Raw genomic sequence first — 22,390 nt, forward strand, 5'->3', positions numbered from 1 at the left:
CAAAGAACTAATGCCACAAAACATTGGTTTTCCTCATATTTTTGTATTTTACTATGTTTTGAACAATTTTAATGTTATTACAACTAATGTTATTACAACTAAGTTGATATGTTTGGGCAATATTCATACATGTCATACACATATCCAAGAAATAAAACAAACAAGATCCCCCACTTTACTGCCCAGAGACAATTTTACATGTACAATGCACATTTACCTCCTTTAAAAACATACCTGTACATGTGCACACATTTGCTTGTGAAAAAAAAAAAAAAACGTAAAAATGCAAAAGTTCCCATACATGTTTTTATCATATTTATGCCCAGCAATGTTTTTTTAATACAATACTAAATGCTTGAATGGTGGGAAATTCAAGATAAAAATGGATCTCCATAGTTTTATGTTCACATCCTCAAAAAAGTAGAGCCCCCTCTAATGAAGAAACAAAATTGTTATTGCCTTGTTATCTAAGTGTATTCATTTATAAGAATCAGACAGTAAAATACGCCACATTCTCTGCTTCTTAGAAATGATTGCACATGTTACCAAATCATATGACACATATTTTGTCTTTGAAATGTTACTTTCGATGTGAGTAAGTTAATTTAAAGTCTGACCAGTGGGTTAGTCATTTTTTTGGAGGCCTCTTACCTGTGGTAAGTCAAGGTGGCCAAAAGATCCTGGAACGCTGAAGTTAAAAAAAACTTTTAAGTACATGAATTTGTGTGTACATTAGCTTTTGATACATGTAACTTTCAGAAATGATCAGGCTACCACCAGAAACTTCAGGTATAAGTTTGCATATGACTGCTTTATATGTAACATGTAGAGAATAAGCTTAAAATTAAAAGGAGCCCAACTAATGTATTGTAAAGAAAATTGTATTGACCATATATGAGAATATTCTGTGAAAAATTACTGGTCCTTCCCAATATTTAGTAGCATTGAGCTTTGGGTCCTCATTTAAGCTAATTCCCTTCCAAATATTACAGTGTAAATACATGTATCTTCATATTTTTATTTGTTCATTTTACTTGTAATATACCATACATGCACATGTTCATGTACATTGTAGTCTAAAAAAGTTACCAGAAACTATGTACAACATGTCTATCTTTAAAAAGAGATTTGATTACTACAGATGGTTTAAGGAGGGCTCATGAGCTCAGCTCATTTGATGGGTCCTATAAGTGCCCTGCCCTTTTCTGTCAATTTATGCATGTACATGTATATGACAACTAATAGTAAATGGCTTTTTTTAAATAGTTTCAGAAGGCTAAGATTGATTTTCATGGTTATTGACTGGAACCATTTACACATGTACATGTATGAATAAAGGGCCTCGAAAGGATCACTTCGATTTTGGTTACATTCTTATCCTTTGGCAAATATTTTATTATATTCCAAATTCAAAGAACTGTATCAAGTTTTAATGATTAACATGTTCATACTTGCTCAAACTGTTCAGGGTTCAACTTACATGTATGCAGTTTTTATCCAGCTGCGCTCAGCGAAGCATTTTATTTTTCAATCCTGTGAAATTATTCCCCACTCAACCAGTGATTGTAATCACCTTGTAGTCCATCTAATCCATCTATCCATCATCTCATCTACCTATTAGTGGATTGATTTAAAGTTTGGTATGTGGCTTTATATAGATTTTGTAGATGTTGATGTTGTTGTTTGGTATCAACTTCCTGTTTATTGGGACTTTGCAAGATTTCACCGTATTGAATGACACAGAAAATTTTGGCCATAAAATCTCGGCTGCCACTGGACAGATTGGTTTCAACTTTGAATAAATTTGACTATACACAAAAATGTAGAAGGGGTATACCAAGTGTGTGTTGTCACAATTATCTTGACTACCAATGGTTGGAATGATTTCAAACTTGGTATGTGTAGGAAAAATACAATGTACATGATTTTTGTACATGTTCTTTCATGGTCATGTCCATGTACTTACAAGTAATTACAGAATACTGTATTTGTGTTGATGTTTTTTGATGCCTTTAATTTCTATGTACCAATACATGTATTGTGTATCAGGAAACAATACATTTTATAAGTACCTTCGGCTCCTGCGTATGGAGTGTTCATATCACCACTCATATGTTATGCCAGAGCTTGCCGAAACTACGCAGACTTTTTGTATCGCGCTAGAACTCGAACAAATAGGCTTCTGGAACAGGGTTATGTTGCTACAAGATTGAAGTCATCACTACAGAAGTTTTATGGTCGTTATCATGAACTCGTGGATCGTTATGGTGTATCCATCAGCACCATGAAAACTGATTTATTCAATGGGTCATAGTTTTCCATCCCTCGTTTGTCTACCCCGGACTTGACTTTTTATGAGCAACTCGGCGGGTGTTTCTAGAAAAGCAGAGGACGCTTACCCTACTGGTGCACCTGGTCCATGCTCCCAGTTTTTAGTGGAGTCTGAGTTGCTCATTTACTTTTGTTACTTTGTATGTATGATTTTAGTTACTTTATGTTCTTTGTTGTGTATGTCTGTTTTCCATGTCCATTGCCATCACTTGGCATCCGTCATTGTCCGTCGTCGTCGTTAACAATTTTTCAAAACTCTTCTCCTCTGATCCTGCTTGACCAATTGGAACCAAACTTGGTATGAAAGTTCCTTGGGGTATCCTGCATAGAACTGACTTGGGGATTTTTGATCTGTCAAAAAACATTGCCGCCGTCAGACAGTAGTTTTGCGCATATATATCCATAACGGTTACGTTTAGCCAAATTTTGAAGTGGGTAAAAGTGTTCAGCATGATGAGATCTATCTGCGGTTAAATTTTCATTTTAATCTATTAAGTCAGGTTGGAGTTATTGCTCTTTTTCAACGTTTTTTTGCTATTTTTTATGTTATTTCTTTCAAAAATCTTCTCCTCTGACACTACATGTACTTGACCAATTGAAACCAAACTTGGTATGAATGTTCCTTGGTGTATTCTGTATAGAACTGATGTGGGGATTTTTGATTCGTCAAAAAACATGGCAGCCATTACTAAAAATAGAACATACAGTGTATTGGTCAGACAGTAGTTTTTCGCATATAACTCCAAAACCGTTAGGTTTAGCCAAATTCTTTCAATAGCTGAAATGATCCTTATTACTACAAAAGTCTTTAGGGATAAAAGTTGTCAAATAAGGTCTCACTAACCACTTCTAAAGTTTCCATTACTTTACATGTTAAACAAGTAATTTTCAATGTTTCACTGTGAATTCCCAGGACAATGACACCTGAAAGTTGCATACCATTGCGAAGCTTGGAAAATAAGGCTTTCAAAATCATTTTTATAATGGTACAATGACTGTAAAAATTCTTCACAAAATTTACTTGAACAAAAAATACTGAAAATCAACATTTTTATCTTTTCTGCTAACTGACAGCATGGAGGCAAATTACTCACACATGTAAACAATATTCATACACTTTTGTAGTAAATTACAAATATGATTTTAAAGTACACATTCTCAGCTTTATTGTCCCCCGCCGCAACGCGGACTGGGAACATAGAAATGCTGGTGTCTGTCCTTCCGTCCATGTGGCCAAAGCTTGTGGACGCAACTCCTCAGAAATGGTTGAACAGAATTCGACTAAATTTTGTAGGATTGTTTGTCACCATATGTAATTCACCATACTTAACCGCTTTTTTGATTTGACAATTTTTATGGGAGTTATGGGACTTTGTTCATTTTTCACATTATTCGCATTAAGAACACATTGTGGACGCAACTCCTCAGAAACCGCTGAATGGAATTGGACCAAATTTTGTAGGATTTTTTTACACCATATGTAGTTGATTGTACTTAACCGGTATTGTGATTCGACAATTTTTATGGGAGTTTTGGGACTTTGTTCATTTTTCATGTTCTTTTTTTGCAGATTTTTGTTGTTGTATGAAGAATTCTTAACCTAACTTAATTTGATTCATTAAAAGAATTGAAAGCACATAAGTTTTGAATCTGCTATTTATACAAGTGTCAAACATTTGTAATTAAAGTATTTCTACAGTGGCGGGGAACATATGGCTACGCGTAGCATTCTTGTTTTAACTACTTTTGATCAGAATACACACAAATAATGCACTTACAATGCATATTTCTAGGTTCAGTGTGTTTTTGGTACTACAAGGGGGGTGGCCATTTGACACGGAAGTGGGTAGTGAGACCTGACTCCTTGTAAGAGTTATTGCCCTTAAAGGGGGAAAAATTTATTTTTTTTAAAGTTTTCAGTCATATATTGAAAACAGTGATAGATTAAAAGAAACTTTCATTTGCTGAAATGATCCTTATGATAAACCCTACCAAAGACTTCTTGAGTCAAAATTGTTGTACAATTTCTTGTTAAATTTATTGCCTTTGGAAGGCAAAATTCAACCAGATGGGCTATTCAGGGTCCTGGGAGCCTCTTGTTCTCTATTCTCAGATTTAAGACTTAGACTGGCTTGGAGTTACTACTCATTGGAAAATAATTTATTTGAAATACAGTTAAACATTGAAAGGATGGGGTATTTTTTATATGATACATGTAATTGCTAATTTTATGATACATGCAATTTATGTTAATGGTATAACTTTCTCTGACATATTATGCAATTAACTGTAATAGTTCCTCATTTGATATTGGTTGGATGCAGCCAGTACACGAGTACTGATACTAGACCAGGAAATGAAGTAATCTTTTTTATGAATTGCACAAAATATCTGTGGTTGTTACAGTGTTTAGTAATAACTTTGAGTTGTTCATTGGAAAGTTCAGGTTATTTAATTTGTCTCATTGTTTGCCTCAAATTGAAAACTTCGACTTTTTGAAATTACATATTACTCTAAAAATCTAGTTGCCCTTGTTTTTTTTGTTTTTTTTTTAACTGACTGGTATAACTCTTTATACTTGTTTGTCTTGTTTACTAGGTTTTCAGTTATACTTTTTTGTCATAATTACATTTATATGTACTTAAATATAAAACAAATTAATGATCTGAGAGACAGACATTACTAAAGTTATGAAGAATTTTTTTATTGCACTTCAAAAATTTGTGTTTTACTAATACCAGTTTCCTTTATACATAGTACTAATGCTAAAATGGTCATGTCAATCTGACACATCATGTAAAAACAAACAAATTGGACAATATAGGAAACATGAACTAGCAATGAAAATAATGTTTGTTGTGTTGTGTTGTGTTGGGGGGGGGGGTGGATACATCATTAATTTCATTAAATGCTATCGCTACTATTCAGGTGATGCTTTTCTTATTGTTTAAACACCATTTATTTTGGATGTGGTGATTGTGTGGTGTGCTCACTGACATCAGCTTGCTCTTTGTGTTCAATAAATGTTTGGTTAGAATAATAAATTACATGCAATCATCAATGTATACTTGGAAGATTTCAGTAACAGTTTCAATTTTCAGTTTATGCACTTGTAAATAAATATTGAACATGACATTATGATGTACAGAATTTGGATAAACATGGTTATAAGTAAAAAAATTTTTTGTTCAAATAAATTTTTGAAGATTAATTTTATATGACAATGCCAATCAATGGCTATGATGGTTGCATGTAAGTTGTATATTTTGAGGTAGTTGTTAAATAATGGCTAATAGATTTAAAAATAAAAAAAACACAGGTTTTATTAAGTATATTTTTTCTTTTGTTTAATTTTTGAATTAGATGGAAATAATTTTAGTTTACTTGTAGTTGTAAATGTACTCCATTTTTTCTTCATGCAAAACAGAAATGCTAATTACATGTACATGTACATGCAGTTCCTATTGAAATTTTGAAATACATTTCACATATTACAGAAATTTTTGTACCTGCACCCTCTGTTCAGGGTTCAATACAGCACATCTGTCTGCTTTTTACTATTTATGCAAGTTATAAATACTAGATATTGCATGTTCAAATGTTATTACTTGATTGTTAGTGAACATATATGGCCAATCTGTTAAATCAAAATGTTTTCATGAGTCCAATGTCAACTCATTATAATGTAATGTCATGCATATGTATCAGGTATGCTGACACCCACACAACTTATAATTTATATATTGCTCATAACATGTGTAGGTGCAACTACATGTATCCTGTCTGAAAGGTAAATACAAAGTTTTACTTGTGTAAACTTTATCACAAACATGTACCAACCAGTAGTTGTAATAATATTTTATAAAATGTTTAATATCAGAATAAGGAAGTTTCTCGTAAGAAATTCATTTATTGTTTTCGGTAATAATTACAACTACATCACTGTCCATTGAGTAAAAGGTCACATAGTATTTTATTATATCTCATGCAAAAGTTGTTTGAATGAATTATTGTGTGGTTGTAAGTTTGTCTGTCTGTTGCTCTAAGTTACTTGTAAACACAACTTGCAAAACTGCATATTCAAATTAATTCATTAGTGTGGAAAATGTTACGGAGTTTTAAAAAGCAAATATTTGCACGACTGATATTTTAGCATCACTTAAGGGCAGTTTTATGTGTACATAAAATGGCATATTTTTTAATTTTTAAAATAACAAATTTGCAATTATGTCTGAAGCATGATGATGCTAGTGAGGGGAGGTAATTTTACTTGTTTAGCACTCAGAACTGCTGGTATCCATCTCTGCAGTATACTAAAGAACAGTGTGCAGACAGAAAAAAAAAATTAGTCCTTTTGTCCCAGAAAATATAATGGTCTGAGAAAAAAATTTTGTTCACTGAAAATTTAGATTCCATAGATCAACATTAAATACTTTTAGGTTGTGCAAAATATTTCAGTTACATATATAGATATCAATGTAACTTTCAAATGAACTAAGTTGAATTTTGCCAGGTAAAAGTGCCAACGTATATGTGTATTTCTTGCTTGCATGAGAATGCGAAGTTTACATGAAATGATCAGTTAGCATTGAACATTACTCAGTTTCTGATTTAGGGGCTCGTTACAAGACTACATGGATCATATACATTAGCAAGGCCCTGATATCTATGAATATTCATTGCCAGTTGTTTCCTAATCTGGTTCCCTGGTCAATATCCTAAGTGAACCAAAGATCGCTAAAATGTACCTCTTTTAAAATATATACATGTCTACATGTATGTGTGTTTTTTGCTTGTATGAGAACAAGAAGTTTACATTAAAAGATCAAATGATCGGTTAGATAGCAATGAATTTATGTATTATTACCAGTTTCCAATTCAAACACAGGAACTCGTTACAATTCACTATATAGGTTATACACATTATCAGGACTCTTGATATATACAATGTATATATAGCCATTGCCAATTATTTAATCTGGTTCCAAGTAACCAGTTGTTATGACTGAAAACATTTGGGTCATCATGCTTTTGAAAGAGTATACAGTCATATCAAGGGAACAAAAATTCTAGCAGAAGTCATTTGATTTTAGAGCATATCACATTCGTGCCATTTCAGATGTTGAAAGTAGGCCAAAATCAGCAGCAGAGAATATTTGACCATCAGCGACTCTGAAGACTTCAGTCTTTGATTTATTAGCTTGCCAGGTCGCAGGGCAAGTGAGCTTATGCTATCACTTGGCGTCCGTCGTCGTCATTATGGACAAATTTTAAAAAATCTTCTCCTCTGAAACTACTGGACTGACAGGTTTTAAACTTGGCATGTTTGTTTTATAGTGTGCTGCACAAAATGACCTTTTGGGATTTTTGATCCATGAAAAAACATGGCCGCTGTTACTAGAAGTAGAACATAGGGGTCAGATTGCAGTTTTTTGCAAATAACTCAAAAACCGTTGCCTTTAGCAAATTTCTGTCTGGGTAATATTGTTCAGCATCATGAGATGGACCTATGCCAAAATTTTCAAAACGATTGGTCAACTGATGTAGGAGTTAGGGCCCCTGAAACAGTTTTTTTGCATTTGCATGTGCAACTTTGAAAATCTTCTTCTCAAAATCCAGTGCACAGAATTCAATGAAAGTTGGTATTTATGTTCCTTAGGGTATCCCACACAAAATGATTGTTGGGATTGTTGATTTATGAAAAAACATGGCCACTGTTACTGAAAATAGAATATAGGGGTCAGATGGCAGTTTTTTTTGCAAATAACTCAAAAAACCTTGCCTTTAGCAAATTTCTGTCTGGGTAATATTGTTCAGCATCATGAGATGGACATATGCCAAAATTTTCAAAACGATTGGTCAACTGATGTAGGAGTTAGGGCCCCTGAAACAGTTTTTTTTGCATTTGCATGTGCAACTTTGAAAATCTTCTTCTCAAAATCCAGTGCACAGAATTCAATGAAAGTTGGTATTTATGTTCCTTAGGGTATCCCACACAAAATGAATGTTGGGATTGTTGATTCATGAAAAAATATTGCCGCCATTACTAAAAATAGAACATAGGGGTCAGATGGCAGTTTTTTTGCAAATAACTCAAAAAACCTTGCCTTTAGCAAATTTCTGGCTGGGTAAAATGGTTAAGCATCATGACTAATGTAGGAGTTACAACCCCTTAAACAGTTTTTTTGTTTATTTTTTTTTCACATGTACAACTTTGAAAATCTTCTCTAAAACTAATTAAGATCAGTGAATGAAAATAAGCATAATAGTTCTTTAGTGTATTGTGCTCAAAATGACTGTTATGAGTTTTAATCCATGAAAAGATATGGCTGCCTATACTAAAAATGGAACTTAAGGGTCATAAGACAGGTTTTTGAAAAAAATTCAAAAATTGTTACCTTTAGCAAAATTCTGGTTTAGGTCATGAAAATGCTATGAAAAGCATTTCTTGCATTTGACAATTTAGTTGATTTTAACTTAGCCGGTCCCATTCCTTAAGTTTTTCAATTAAGCAAATGGATAACCATGTGAGCGATTCAGGCTCTCTTCAGCCTCTAGTTTTTCTATTGCCATCACTTGGTGTCCGTTGTCGTCTGTTGCCATTGTCATTGACAATTCTTCAAACATCTTCTCTGAAACTACAGAATGGATTTGGATGAAACAACATTTTGGAATAACCTGCACAAAATGACAGTTTGGATTTTTGATCGGTTAAAAAACGTGGCCGCCATTAATATAAATAGAACATAGGTATCAGACAGCAGATATTTGCCAATATCTCCAAAATCGTTAGGTGAAACCAAGTACGACATGGGTAAAAGTGTTCAGCATGATGAGATCTGTTTGTGGTCAAATTCTGGTGAAAATCTGTTGACCAATATTAAATCCCCGAAATTAGGATTGTTTAAAGATAATACGTCATCGATATAATGGAAACTGAGATTAAAGGATTTAGCTAAACGATATTCTTTCTTTCGGATCAGATCAGCTATAAAGTCAGCCCCATAAGAGTGAAGGAATAGGTCAGCTAGTAAAGGAACACAATTTGTTCCCATTGGAATGCCGACCGTTTGTTGAAAAACATGTCAACCACACTGGACAAATATGTTGTCGATTAAAAATTCCAGCATTTTGTAAACATCTTCCTCTGTATATTTGGAAGATGATTTGGAATTATTTCTTACAAAGTATGAGGAATCTCTACCAAGAACTATATATTTGTATCTAGGTGTCTATATATTTGTTGTCTTGCAAGACAAAAAATCAACCTATATAAATTCATATGTATGTGACTTCTGTTGACCTTAATCCAGCCATGTGCTGTAAGGGTTGCTTCTTTAATAACAAATCTGATTGCAAAGCGAAAGTGATTATTCAACGGCAAGGAAGACTGGCGAACTCAAACCGTAAAGGATAAACTTTGAATATAATGTAAGGATCCTTTTGAAATTAACGTATTGGGCTATAATGTGGCTTTAATATGGTCATTATTTTTTTGAAAACTATTCAAGAAATAGATGAAATGAAATGAAAAGAAAATACATGCTTACCTGTGTATCCGTTTTTTGTTTTTTGTTTTTACCAAGATTAAAGTATTTTCAACCCAGGTTAATGTCCTGTAGGCAATCTTTGGAAGTCATGACGAAAAATAATTAGATCAGAGCTATCGATTTTCTCTTATTAAAAAAATGCTGTTTTCACAATATTCTGTAGGTATTATCGACATTTATTGCTTCAATTGCATTACTACAAACTTATTTTATTGAATCAGCAAAATTCAGTAGAATCAAAACTGAACAAATTTGGCAGAAAATGCAGCTTAAACATCTTAAACAGTTTCCTGCACAAAGTGACAATTTGGATTTTGGATCTGTTTAAAACCATGGCCCATGTTATTGAAAATAGAGCATGGGGGTTGAAATACATTTTTTTGCATACAACTCAAAAACCTTAATTTAGCGAAATTCTGATTGAGGGTATTATTGTTCACTCTCAGTAGGGGACCTTCACCAAATTTTTCAAAATGATTTGCTGTAGGAATTCTGGCCCCTGAAACAGATTTTTTGGGCGTTTTTCACGTGTAAAACTCTCTGAAACCAATTGCAACAAAATTGGATAGAAGTTACCTTAAGTTTTTTAAGGTTTCCGGCACAAACTGATCATTTAAATTTTTTAATCGGTCAAAAAAATGGCTGTCATTACTTGATATAGAACATAAGGGTTAAACTGCTTTTTTTGCAAATTTTCCTCATCTGTACAAGAATAATGAAATTAAAAGCTAGTTATAAGATAAAAATGTTATTCTGAGTTGACTGGCAGTAATGAAATTATTTTCTAGGCGACCAGACCATTTTCACCAGTTGCTCAGATTCCAATGATATTTGGTTTACTTAAGAAACAAGGTGTTTTAAGTTGAACGGTGATGACAAAAGATCGTTCTGGGTGGCCATTTTCCCATTAATTTTTATATTTGTTTGATTTCAAGGATAATTGGTGTATATAGTAAGCATGGTCTCCTGATTTGAATGGTAATGATGAAAATATTGGACAGCCAATTAACTTGCCGAGATTTTTTCTAGAGGTTCTAAAAACACTGTAGGCATTTCCAACATTTTACAGTACTCTTTTGAACTTCATCATTCATCAATATACACGTGTACTCTTTTTTGTCAACTTTTTTTTGTCAAACATGACAACAAAGGATGATACCTTTACTTAATTAATTAATAGGAAATGATTTGCCAGTTAAGTGATTCAGGCTCTTTGAGATTCTTTTGTGTAGCTCACCTTACCCATAGGCCATGAGAGCTTTTGCCATCACGACATGTATGTGTCCATCATTTATTGTCATCGTCCATTAACCTTTTTCAAACTTTGCTCCTCCTAAACTACTTGACAGTGTATAACAAAACTTTGCTTGAATGTCCTTTACAGTATTTTTGAAAATCCATTGGTAGAGAATTTTGATCTGACAAAAAACATGGCCACAGCTACTATGATGTATCCATCAGGACCATGAAAACTGATTTATTCAACGGGTCATAGTTTTCCTTTCCTTGTTTGTCTACCTCGGACTTGACTTTTTATGAGCAACTCGGCGGGTATTTCTAGAAAAGCAGAGGACGCATACCCTACCGGTGCACCTGGTCCATGCTCCCAGTTTTTAGTGGAATCCGAGCTGCTCATTTACTTTTGTTACTTTGTATGTATGATTTTAGTTGCTTTATGTTCTTTGTTGTGTATGTCTGTTTTCCATGTCTGGTCTTTGTCCCTGGATTACATTCTTTTGATTACCGCTATAACCTTGGTTTCCTTGATTAGTCTTACTAAAAATAGACCATAGGGGTCAAATTGCAGAATTTTGCAAATAACTCAAAAACAATAGGTTTAGTTAAAATGTGGAAGAAGGTAAAATTGTTTACCATGATAGGATGAACTTAAGCCAAAATTCTCAGAAAGATCTGCAGTGTTCTCCCCATAATTCTTCATTTGTTTTGGGCCTTCATGGCCCATTTGAATATAATATTCATTTGATTAAAAGCATTCTGTCTTTTCCTAGTCTTTGTAACTTTCAATTTATTTATAGATTTAGAATTATCTAATCAGGTACATGTAATAGTCTACTCTGGTCTGAAAATTCATGGTGCCAAAATTTTCAGGAAGTCAGTAGTGTGGAGCTAAATAGTTGCCAGGAAAAAAAAACATAAATCTTATTCTTGTTATTTAAAGTTGACACACTAGTTGTTTTGTTTTTTAATTATTATTATGTTAAAATGAAGTTTATCCATGACAAGAACCCCACATCATGACCTTTGTCCATATTTGTTCATCACACCTCTGGTACTATTTTTAGACCTGGGGAATTTTACTATCCATTTCTTAACTGATTTTCCCCACTAGAAACCATATGCTCTTGTTATGCAACAACATGGCAATGTAAACAAAAGATGGTCATTTCCTTTTTCTTTTCAAAGTGTTTAGGAAGTATCTGATGGAATATATATTGTTTGGAAATTTAATACATTTTTTATAAGGTAAGTCAGCTTCTTATTAAATGTTGAAAACATCTTATGATTTTGCAACATTCAACTTGGCATTTATAAATAGCAATGTACGTTGACAAATAAACAAATTATGGGTTCTGAAATGAATTTTTTTCCCAGAATTTTTCTATTCCAACTTTGAAAATCTTCTCTGAAACTACTGGATGGATTGAAACAAAACTCAGCTCGTGCGTTTTTTTATATCTTGTTAAAACCTTGCCACCGTTACTAAAAATAGGGGTCAAATTGCAGAATTATTCAAATAACTTAAAAACAGTTCATTAAGCTAAAATCTGGCCGGGATTAAAATTGTTCAGCATGATGAGTTATCCTATGCTAACATTTTCAGAAAGATCTGTTTGCAGATAAATGAGGTAAAGGTCCTGAAACTGATTTTTTTTCTGAATTTTGCATTTCCAACTTCGAACATCTTTGAGACAACTTGTAGGATGGATTGTAACTGAACATGACATGAATGTTGTAAGGATATCCTTAACATTTAAAAAAAAAATTGAGGATTTGTTGAAATTACTGGAAAACCAATGGGTTTAGCCAAATTTACATGGAGGAAAAATTTATTAGTATGGTGAGACGGGCCGGTGCCAATATTTTTGTAAAGATCTGTTGCTCGATGTTTGCTTTTCTGCCCTTGAAGAGCCAAAAAATGACTAGGATAGGATGAAAGAAAATTGGGTGGATAACTAAGATTCTCTCTATTGATTAAATGATTCTTGTGACATACATTCAGAAAGGTCTTGAGTTCAGCTTAAAAAAGCTAAAAAGACCAGATCAGGTGAGCAACCTCGGGGCACACATGTTTCCTGCAGTAATTGATTTTTTTTAAACCTATTAAACTGTGGCACAGCACTGGTAGCAAGATAGGACAGTACTGAGGTCAATAGCGCAGCGCTTTAAGAGCCTGGTGCCAGTTTCACAAAAAGTCGTAAGTGTAAAATTGATCGTAAGTTATGACGTAACAATGCTACTTGCTGTTATGACATCATCACTTACAATCAACTTTACACTTACGACTTTTTGTGAAATTGATGCCTGGGGAGAACACTGAGAGTTTACCGAAATTTTAGTTTTCTGCATTTTTTTTTCTAAACGCTTGCAGATATTGAGCTTATTTTTGGTATTTGAGTCTAATCGTTCCAATTGTCTGTGCATAAAACTTTGCAAATCTGCATCTGTTAAATGGATTTCAACATCTTTCTTGTCTTTGTCCAAATCCCTTCTGTTCTAAATCAAGGTCATTTCCTCAGTTTGTCATTTATACTTGATGATCCAAGGTAGTATTTGGGTCAGTGATATAAACAGCCAGTAGGAGACTATATAATGTATTGTTTGCAATACTCTCAGAATGCTTGTTATTATTATTCCATGGTCAATACATATTTTTGAGCTATTACTACATTGTATGTAGTACCATGGCATCTTTTTAATTACATTCAGCAAATTACTTTTTTATGACTAAGATGACATTCTATATCTATGTATTTTATTATATATAAATTGTGAGTAACACAAAAAGGCTTTATCACATCTGTAAACAACATGCTGAGAATTCTATTAATAAATATTGGTATGATTAGGTCATGAGACTCTCAATTCACAATTATCTGTGTCTGAAGTATATATTTTTTGGTGGGGGGGGGGTGGATTTGTCTGACCTGAATTTACTTTTATCCTTAACTTTTTAAAAAAGTTTTCTTTTAACTTGTTTAGTTGGATGGCCACGTGTAATAGGTCTTCTCAAAGTAACCTTTCATATTATTTTCATTAATCATGATATCAAGTTGCTTTTAAAAAACTCATTCTCAGATAATCTTTTGTCATTTAAAGATGGCAATGAAAAAAAACTCAGCTGACAGTTCGTGTGTATAATTTGCACTTCACACTTTTCAAAAATGGAAAAAAAAATTACAAACAGGCTTTTATAGTAAATTGAAAGTAGGATCCATCAGTATACTCTCATCTGCTGAGGCAAATGACAATAATAACTAAACTGATGACTGAATAGTGAAAACAAAAAGGCACCCTTTTCAAGTATAATCAAAGGACTATAATCTACAAGTATAATCTACAAGTACATGTATGGTACATGTAATGTTACAGATAAAATAAAGATCAGAATCATATTTACCCAAACTTTTACTCTGTTCTATTGTGTTAGTTAAAAAAAATGAACAATTATTAGTATTTAAGCAATTCCATTAAATTTTGTTTAAAGCATGACAAAAATCAATTGCCTGTATAACTCAATTGAGCCTAAGATAAAGTGCATTATGGTATGCATACATTTTATGATTTTATAGAAAAATGAATTGTTTGAAAAATGTGCAATGAAAGCCTGACTGAGTGTGATACACAGATTTGACAAAATCATCCAATGGATGAGGCTTACAACCACTGGAAGATAAATCACCAGCTGAGGGCAGTACAGTTGCTATCTTGATTTTCTAATATGACTTTGTAAATGCATCTACATATTATAGAACACCAATGAACAAAAACCCAAAGTACTGCTTGACTCGAGATCGATGCAGAACTGACATGTAGTCCTACTAAGCAAATATACAATTATTGATGGAATATCACTAATTGAAGCTCTGAATACACATTTACATTCTCAGTGATGAATGGGTTCTCTTTTCTGCATTGAATATTTCGGATAACCAATATCCTTCTTCAGCATAAAATTAATAAAGTTCAAGATCAAACATAGTTTCAGATGCTGAATCACATGCTGTGGGTGATTGTACCTTTATCAAAGGCACACATAAGCAAATGATAAGGAATCTGAATGAAAATAACAAAGGGGGTGTATAATTAATCGTCTAAATAAAAGTCAACAATCACTCTTACGGGGTGGTGGATCGTTAAAAGCGATGCAAAACATAACAATAAATTAAATATACGTCTAAATATGTTTAACATCACGGTTAAATTTACAAAAATTTTAAATATTCAATGTTAATTTTACCACATATATATATATATAGAGAGAGAGAGAGAGAGAGAGAGAGAGAGAGAGAGAGAGAGAGGTCTGAAAAATTCCCAACGATGTTAGAACTGTCAAATTGGCGATGCAGATGATGGTCATTCCCTCCATGGGACTTGAAGTTGTACCACTGTGACATCTATTGCCACAGATATATATAGCCTAGCTGGCCGAGTGATCTAGGGCGCTGGACTTTGTGCAGGCGGAGTTTTGAGTCCCGCGGAGGGAACGACCAAAATTTACATCGCAAATTTGACAGTTCTAACACACACACACATACACAATGAATGGGTTCTCTTTTCTGCAGATAACCAGGCGGTGACAATTTTCATCAGTCAGGCAGAAGGGAAAAGAATTGTAGCTAAACTAGAGGAGGGGTTTACTGTCCGACTAGATATTTCTGTTGGAGAAAGAAGAAATGTATCTGATAAAGATGGTCCTAAAACAACAATATATGACAATTCAACCAACAACATCAGCAGGACATCTGTGTTGTTTGTTTCTATTTCATTTATTGTTTTGATGATTATTTCCCTTGCATGGCTAGTGTTTTACTACATACAGAGATTTAGATATGCTCATGCCAAGGAGAGGTTAACAGTAAGTATTTAGTCTCCGTAGCTACTATATTGAAACTTCTGGTATGCTTCCAGATTTTACAAAGGAAGACTACAAGATTCACAGGATACAAAATGAAAAGGTGAAATGAAAACATTTACATGTAAAATAAAACTATGATGCATCAATCCAGTTTAAATCAAGAGAGTTAATTTTTTTTTCATATTATCTGTATTCAGTTGTCATCATCTTTGATGATATTACATGTATAATTCAGGATGATAATTGATTGTAAACATCCCAAAAAGTAGGTGAGTGACCTTCACCTTCATTCTGTCACATGAAAGGAAGATGGGCTTGATAAACTTCCTTCTGTTTCTGATAATCATATTTGACAAGCATTATCAAAATTAACAAACTACACAGTCTTATTTGTACAGCCACAAATTTAGGATATTAATGAATTCATTTAGATGTGAGCTGACATTTATTTTTGCAAGTAGACTACATGTATATTTATGAAAAAAAAAAAAGCAGCATATATACAGACTAGTTATCTTCCAGCTTGTTGTCTGACATATTTGTAACGTCAGTATTTCTCCTATATTACTCACACAGACTAGGTCCATTTTTACCTTGCAGTCTGACATTATGTTCTCCACAGCTCTTCCTATATTTCTGGCTTAAGTCTTATGGAAAGATCTACAGTGTTGAATAATGTATATAGATTTGCAAATGTCAGGAATTAATTCAACAAGTTTTGTAAAAAACAAGGCTACAGACATAAGTCATTTTTCAGTTTGCTGCCTAATATACATGTAATGTTGTTTACAGCTTCTGGGTATACTACATACTGGATTCTCTGGAAATATATCCAGAGGTTTGCAGGAATTTTGATTTCAACAAGTCTGAGAACCCTGCTGTGGTATACGATAGGAGTAGGAACCTTCGTGCTCTGCCACAGAAGGCTTAATTGCCAAACTCTACCCCCCTCTCCCTATTTCCAGTGGCAGTAAAAATTTCTCAACCATATTATTCTTGTGTCCCATCCCATTTTTCATTTTATCATTATTTCATGTTCATCGTCTGGATATAGCTGAAATATTGCTGCTTGGGCGTTAAAACACCAACAATCAACCAATAAATTTTACAGGAGTTATGGGACTTTGTTGAATTTGTACATGCTACATTATAGAAACTCTTTTTGGACGAAACTCCTCAGATACATTTATACACCAGGTTGTGATGTACAATGTGTTACTGTCCTCACTGATAGGTCATGATCCATTGTTAAATGTAAGTCATTTCAATTCAAACATTTAATCTGAAAACAAACTGGAATTGAAAAATAGAATCATACACCAGCTTTTCTCATGAAATATTGGGAAATTTAGACACTTTTGTGTAAAATATAATAGTTCTCTAACTTTGCAGAGCCTTGTTAGAGAATGATGAAAATCTTACTGTTGAGTGTCTGATATTTCCCTATTTTGCACTGGTAGAAGTGTTGAATCACATATTTTTCACTGAATACATTTATGAATAGACCTGTAAAAACTTTGAGGAAACCATTTGTCTAAAAGAAACTCAAAGTCTAACTAAGGGATATGTATCTGAAACTTTTTTTGTAGAGAAGATTAGCCAGTGCTGCAAAGAAAGCAATTGCAAAGATACCACAAAGAACAGTTAAAGTAGGAGATAAGGTAAAATGACTTGTCACAAGTTTACATGTGTGTATGTATGCATTCATATTGAAAACAAATTTGCCTTATGAAATAATCTTCATATTAAGCATACTGCAAGCATGATACATGAATTATTGAATCAGGAAAATCTATATTGGTGTAGGTGAATAAGTTGACTAGTCTTAGAAGATGTCAGATATGTACAGAAGTGTCTTAACCTTAAAAAATCCAGTTTGAGATTTAAGTCCTTATAGGATTCAGTTGAAAGTATAAGGCTTTTCGGCTAATACAGTAGAGAACCTATAAGAATTATATAGATTGGTGGAACTTTTTATTAGAAAAACAGAAGTGGAAGCTGTACCTATAGTTGAACTATTTACATTTGTATAAGATGCGATGTATTTTGCCAGTTTTTGGTCTTTCTGTTCATATTACTTTAATTTTGTAGATTACAGAAGGAATCATAGCTGTTTCATTGTTTCTCAAATGTGATATGTTTCAGGAACTTGAGTCTGAGTTTGATCAGTGTGCTGTGTGTATTGAAGGGTATAAAGCATCTGATGTCATTAGAATATTACCATGCAAGTGAGTTACCATTGTGCCAAGATTTTTTTCTTACTTTTCTGTCCATTGTTAAATAAATAATGCTAAAATTTTAAAAGGTTAGTCAGTCTTGGGCTTACTCTTTAAAACTCTACCAAGAATTAACAAGGTATAAAAGACTACTGGTACCTTTTTTAAAAGATTTTACCAAGAGACCATTCTGATCAAAGATTACCCCACTGGGGCTATATTTCAATCTCCTTGTCCATCCATCATAGGTACACTATTTGTAACAACTTATATTGGAGGGAATGCTTTGATATTTGGTATATTGCTTTTGCATGTGTACAATTTCTTCCCTTTTCAGTTTATTTGCTCAACTACTTCCTGTTTATTGATTGACTGTATTTTTTATGTTTCGCATAATGAAAATTTTTGTAACATATTTCTCAGCTTCTATTACAGGGAATGATAAGATACTTGTATATTGCTTTTTCATGATGACTTGTACCATGTTTCCCTTTCCCAGCTTTGACTGAAATTGAGTGGGGTATTCTTAGCACAAGGTAGTGTGCAACATTTTGTTGTTTTCTTGCAGTACAGTACTGAAAGAGACATACCATGACTGATCACTGACTTAGTGATACACCACTCTGTAAATGGTAACCCATTTTTTTTTTTATCAAAAGAGGTATTTTCAGTTTCTTTTTGTATTTTGAATGATAGTTTGTGCCCATCAGCTTTCAAAAAGAATTGGTAAGGAATCTTATGAAATAAACATGTTATTGGCTACCTCTTTCAAAGTGGTGTACCACTATGTTGGTGATCAGTCTTAGTATGTCTCTTTCTATACTGTATATTACAGTTTTCTTACACATGTATTTGAAGTCGATAAAATGTTCTCAGTGATGAGAACCTCAATAAGGATATGTGGTAGATACTGACATTGTAGATAATTTCCTCATAATTGTTTTTAAATCCATTATGAATTTCGATTTTATATTGCCTGGCTACAAGTATATCTTATGAATAGATAAGGAAATCTATTAACTGCCTCCTTTTGCAAAAAACATCAAACCTATCACAATAAATGATAAATAATATTTTCATCAAGTATTATGTTCATGTGTAGCAGAACTCTTCAGGCCATTTTTATTCCTTTGACAAGGATTGGTGTATTGTATTGAGAATGGACTATTGATTTTTATATTGTGGCAAACTGGTTGTGATAGAATCTTGCTGTCACATTTTCATATAATACACAACAACACAATGTCTAGACTGTTATCACCTGTACAAAATGTCCATCACAGATATATTTAATTACTTATCTTAACTTATTGCCTTGAGATACATGTACATATACAGCAAGCATTCAGTATGATGTGTCTTGAACTCAAATTGTTGTCAGTTGTGTATGCAGTCAAGTGGTCCTTTCAGAAGCAAAAGTCAATTGGTCTATATATACAGGCTAGATTTTCATTGATTGATTTGTTGATTGTAGTTCAACATCAGTTGGTAGAATATTTCTTGCATTATTGGACAAGAACGTTTAATTGATCTAACAAGGACTAACTTTTTTTCACAATTGACCGACACACTGGTCCAGACTCTCATTTTCTGACTCCTAGTAAACCAGTCAACTTATATGCTGTTTGCTCAGTGGAAAATTATTTACTACCTATGAAGGGTGTTGGCATGACTTGACCATGGATACAACCCACAACCTACCACACTCGAGGCAAGCATGCTGCCATATATCAAGGTTGTTCATTCTACACACAGTGTAAAAATGATAAAAACCTAATACAGGCGGTTGCTTAGCTATATTAGGTCAAAGGTCAAGGTCAAAAACTTTGGTTTCTGTTGACAACCCCATGTCCTGTGGTAAAGATCGTTTCCGCTCTACATCTTGAGAACCATTATGATTTCTAAATTACTACTTAACATGTATATTAACCAAGACCAGAGTGTATGTCATAATGTTTGTATAACTTCCTAGGTCAAAGGTCCGTCTGTTGGTCGTACTGTCCATTCTTAACAAATTGTGCTCTATTTCTTGAGAACTGTTATTATTTCATAGTTACATCGATGTGTCATAATGGATGTGGAGTATCATACATCAGTCAAATTGAATGTGGATGAAATTACAATAAGTACCATATTCCACATGTTATTGACAGCGAGACCCAAAGAAATGGCTCCTATCTCAATGATATCTAGTTTGTCCTGCCTGTGACCTTAATTATTATGATTAGTTGCCCCATTGAGTAATATCAGTGTGTCTTACATTATTGTACCCCCTCAATCAAAGTTTGTTGGGGTATACATGTTCCATCTTTTATCTGCTAAATTTTTACAGTTATATATGGTATACCATTGTTTGTCTCTCTATATACTGTGTGATTATTGAACACATTTTTAAGAGGTTTTTATATGAACTGAAAAATTTTCAATCATATAACGGTACCATGTGTTGCAGTCATTGTCCATTGACACCTTGTTTTCATGCAAAAGTTCAAACTTGGGTTGTTTTTTTTGTGGTTAAAACTTAAACCAATAAGGAATATGGGGCCAGAAACATGCATTAGCATATAAGCATGTTGTTTGGACAATAACTTGATTATTAATCTATGGATCTTTTTTGAAATTGTGCCACAAGATGTCATACTACTAAATGAAGGCTGAGATAAATTTTGGGGGTTGTGACTGGATCCAATTAGGAATTAGGAGGGGAAAATTGTTAGAAGAAGCATCTTCCATATATTTGGATGATAACTTGAGTCTCATTGATACTGTGCCACAAACCTTGCCAAGGTTCCATGTCTCCAAATGAAGTTTGGCATTTATATTTGGGGGTTTGTGGCTGGAACCATTTAGGAATTAATTGATTATGGGGTACACATGTACTTTGATTCTTGTCAAATTCTTATCCTGTGTCATTGTCTAATCACAATCAAAATTCAAAGCTGTGACAAGCTGAATGGTGTGTCCATTCTAGCACCAAGGGTTCAGGGCTTGACCTATGTGGTTGTATCAACTTGTGCCCTGTTAAGATTTTTCTAAAATTAGTTTATTTACCATTTCATCAAGTTTTTGACCTGTGTTCTTGACAGTGAAAGAAAGTCTAGTAGCCACTCCCTAGTAGCTCTATTTGTCCATCATGCTTAGGGTTTCCTTCTTAGTATAATCTGTAACTAAAAATTATTTTATCAACATTATTATAACTTTGCAAATATGATTATGTTAATATTGAAGATGTGCGCCTCTTATAATGGAGAAATTTGATAAGATTTTTTCCTACATTTAGAGCATATTGATATTGGCTTCGACCACATACAATTTTTTTCGGTTATGTAATGGTATCACCCTGTTGTCATTGGGTTAGTTAACTTTAGTTTATTTATGATCATTTGAGTAAAGCTTATCCAATCTTTTTGAAATGTTTAAACATTGTTCCTGGTTGTCACTTTATGTTGTGAATGTTACCTACTGTAATCAGCATTAAACAAGTACATGTATTATGTATGCTTTGCACTGTGTAAATATACATATCAAGATGTTCACCTCCTATTATGGGGAAATCTAAAGAACTTATTCATACATTTTGAGCATCTTGAACTTAGGTCATTTGTTTTTCAGTTCGCACAATTATTTGGACATTACTCCTGAAACTTTTTAACCCACACTGTACTTTTTTTTATATACACACATGTGGGTGATATATTGAAATTTAATTTAGAAGCTGGCTGCTATTAACTTCCTGTTTTTTTTACTACATGTATATGGAATGAAAGAAAAAATCTTGGCTCCCACCAGATGGATTGATTTCAAATGTGGTCTTAGGCTTTTAAGATGATACATTGTATGCAAGTTTTGGTTGCTGTCCAATATCAGCTTCCTGTATGAGTAGGGGTATACCTAGCAAAACAAAGTTTGCAACGTCATGTTATCTTAGTACACATATTGAAAATACTAACATTTGACACAGACATGTATTGGTCTTGTTGTTTTTCTTGTGTTTTGTTTTCATATTTTGATTGACTATTATCAGATTTTGATGACCGAAAAAAAAATGACATGCATATCAAGCAGGGCAGGAAACTCACTCAAATTCTAGCCAGTCCTGGATACAATTTTTCAATATATTTACTATATGGCTACATAATTTTTTGCTAAATTTAGCCAGCTCTGCCAAAAAATAGCCTGTCGCGGGCTGGCAGGCA

The 22,390-nt window shown here is 33.3% G+C and overlaps 1 protein-coding gene across 1 annotated transcript in view; it reads left to right on the plus strand.

Moving 5' to 3' along the window:
* LOC148605549 (RING finger protein 150-like) overlaps nucleotides 1–22,390 on the plus strand; it is a 30,193-nt gene that overhangs the window by 3,012 nt on the left and 4,791 nt on the right. Inside the window, exons 2-4 of the mRNA XM_088549949.1 lie at nucleotides 15,686–15,978; nucleotides 17,568–17,639; nucleotides 18,124–18,206. Of these exons, the coding sequence (XP_088406075.1) occupies nucleotides 15,686–15,978; nucleotides 17,568–17,639; nucleotides 18,124–18,206 (448 nt within the window). The remainder of the gene's footprint in view (nucleotides 1–15,685; nucleotides 15,979–17,567; nucleotides 17,640–18,123; nucleotides 18,207–22,390) is intronic.

The sequence above is a fragment of the Perna viridis genome, chromosome 10 (genome assembly GCF_037379345.1).
Source record: "Perna viridis isolate PV_CMFRI_1.1 ecotype Kerala chromosome 10, ASM3737934v1, whole genome shotgun sequence".
NCBI classification, from domain to species: domain Eukaryota; kingdom Metazoa; phylum Mollusca; class Bivalvia; order Mytilida; family Mytilidae; genus Perna; species Perna viridis.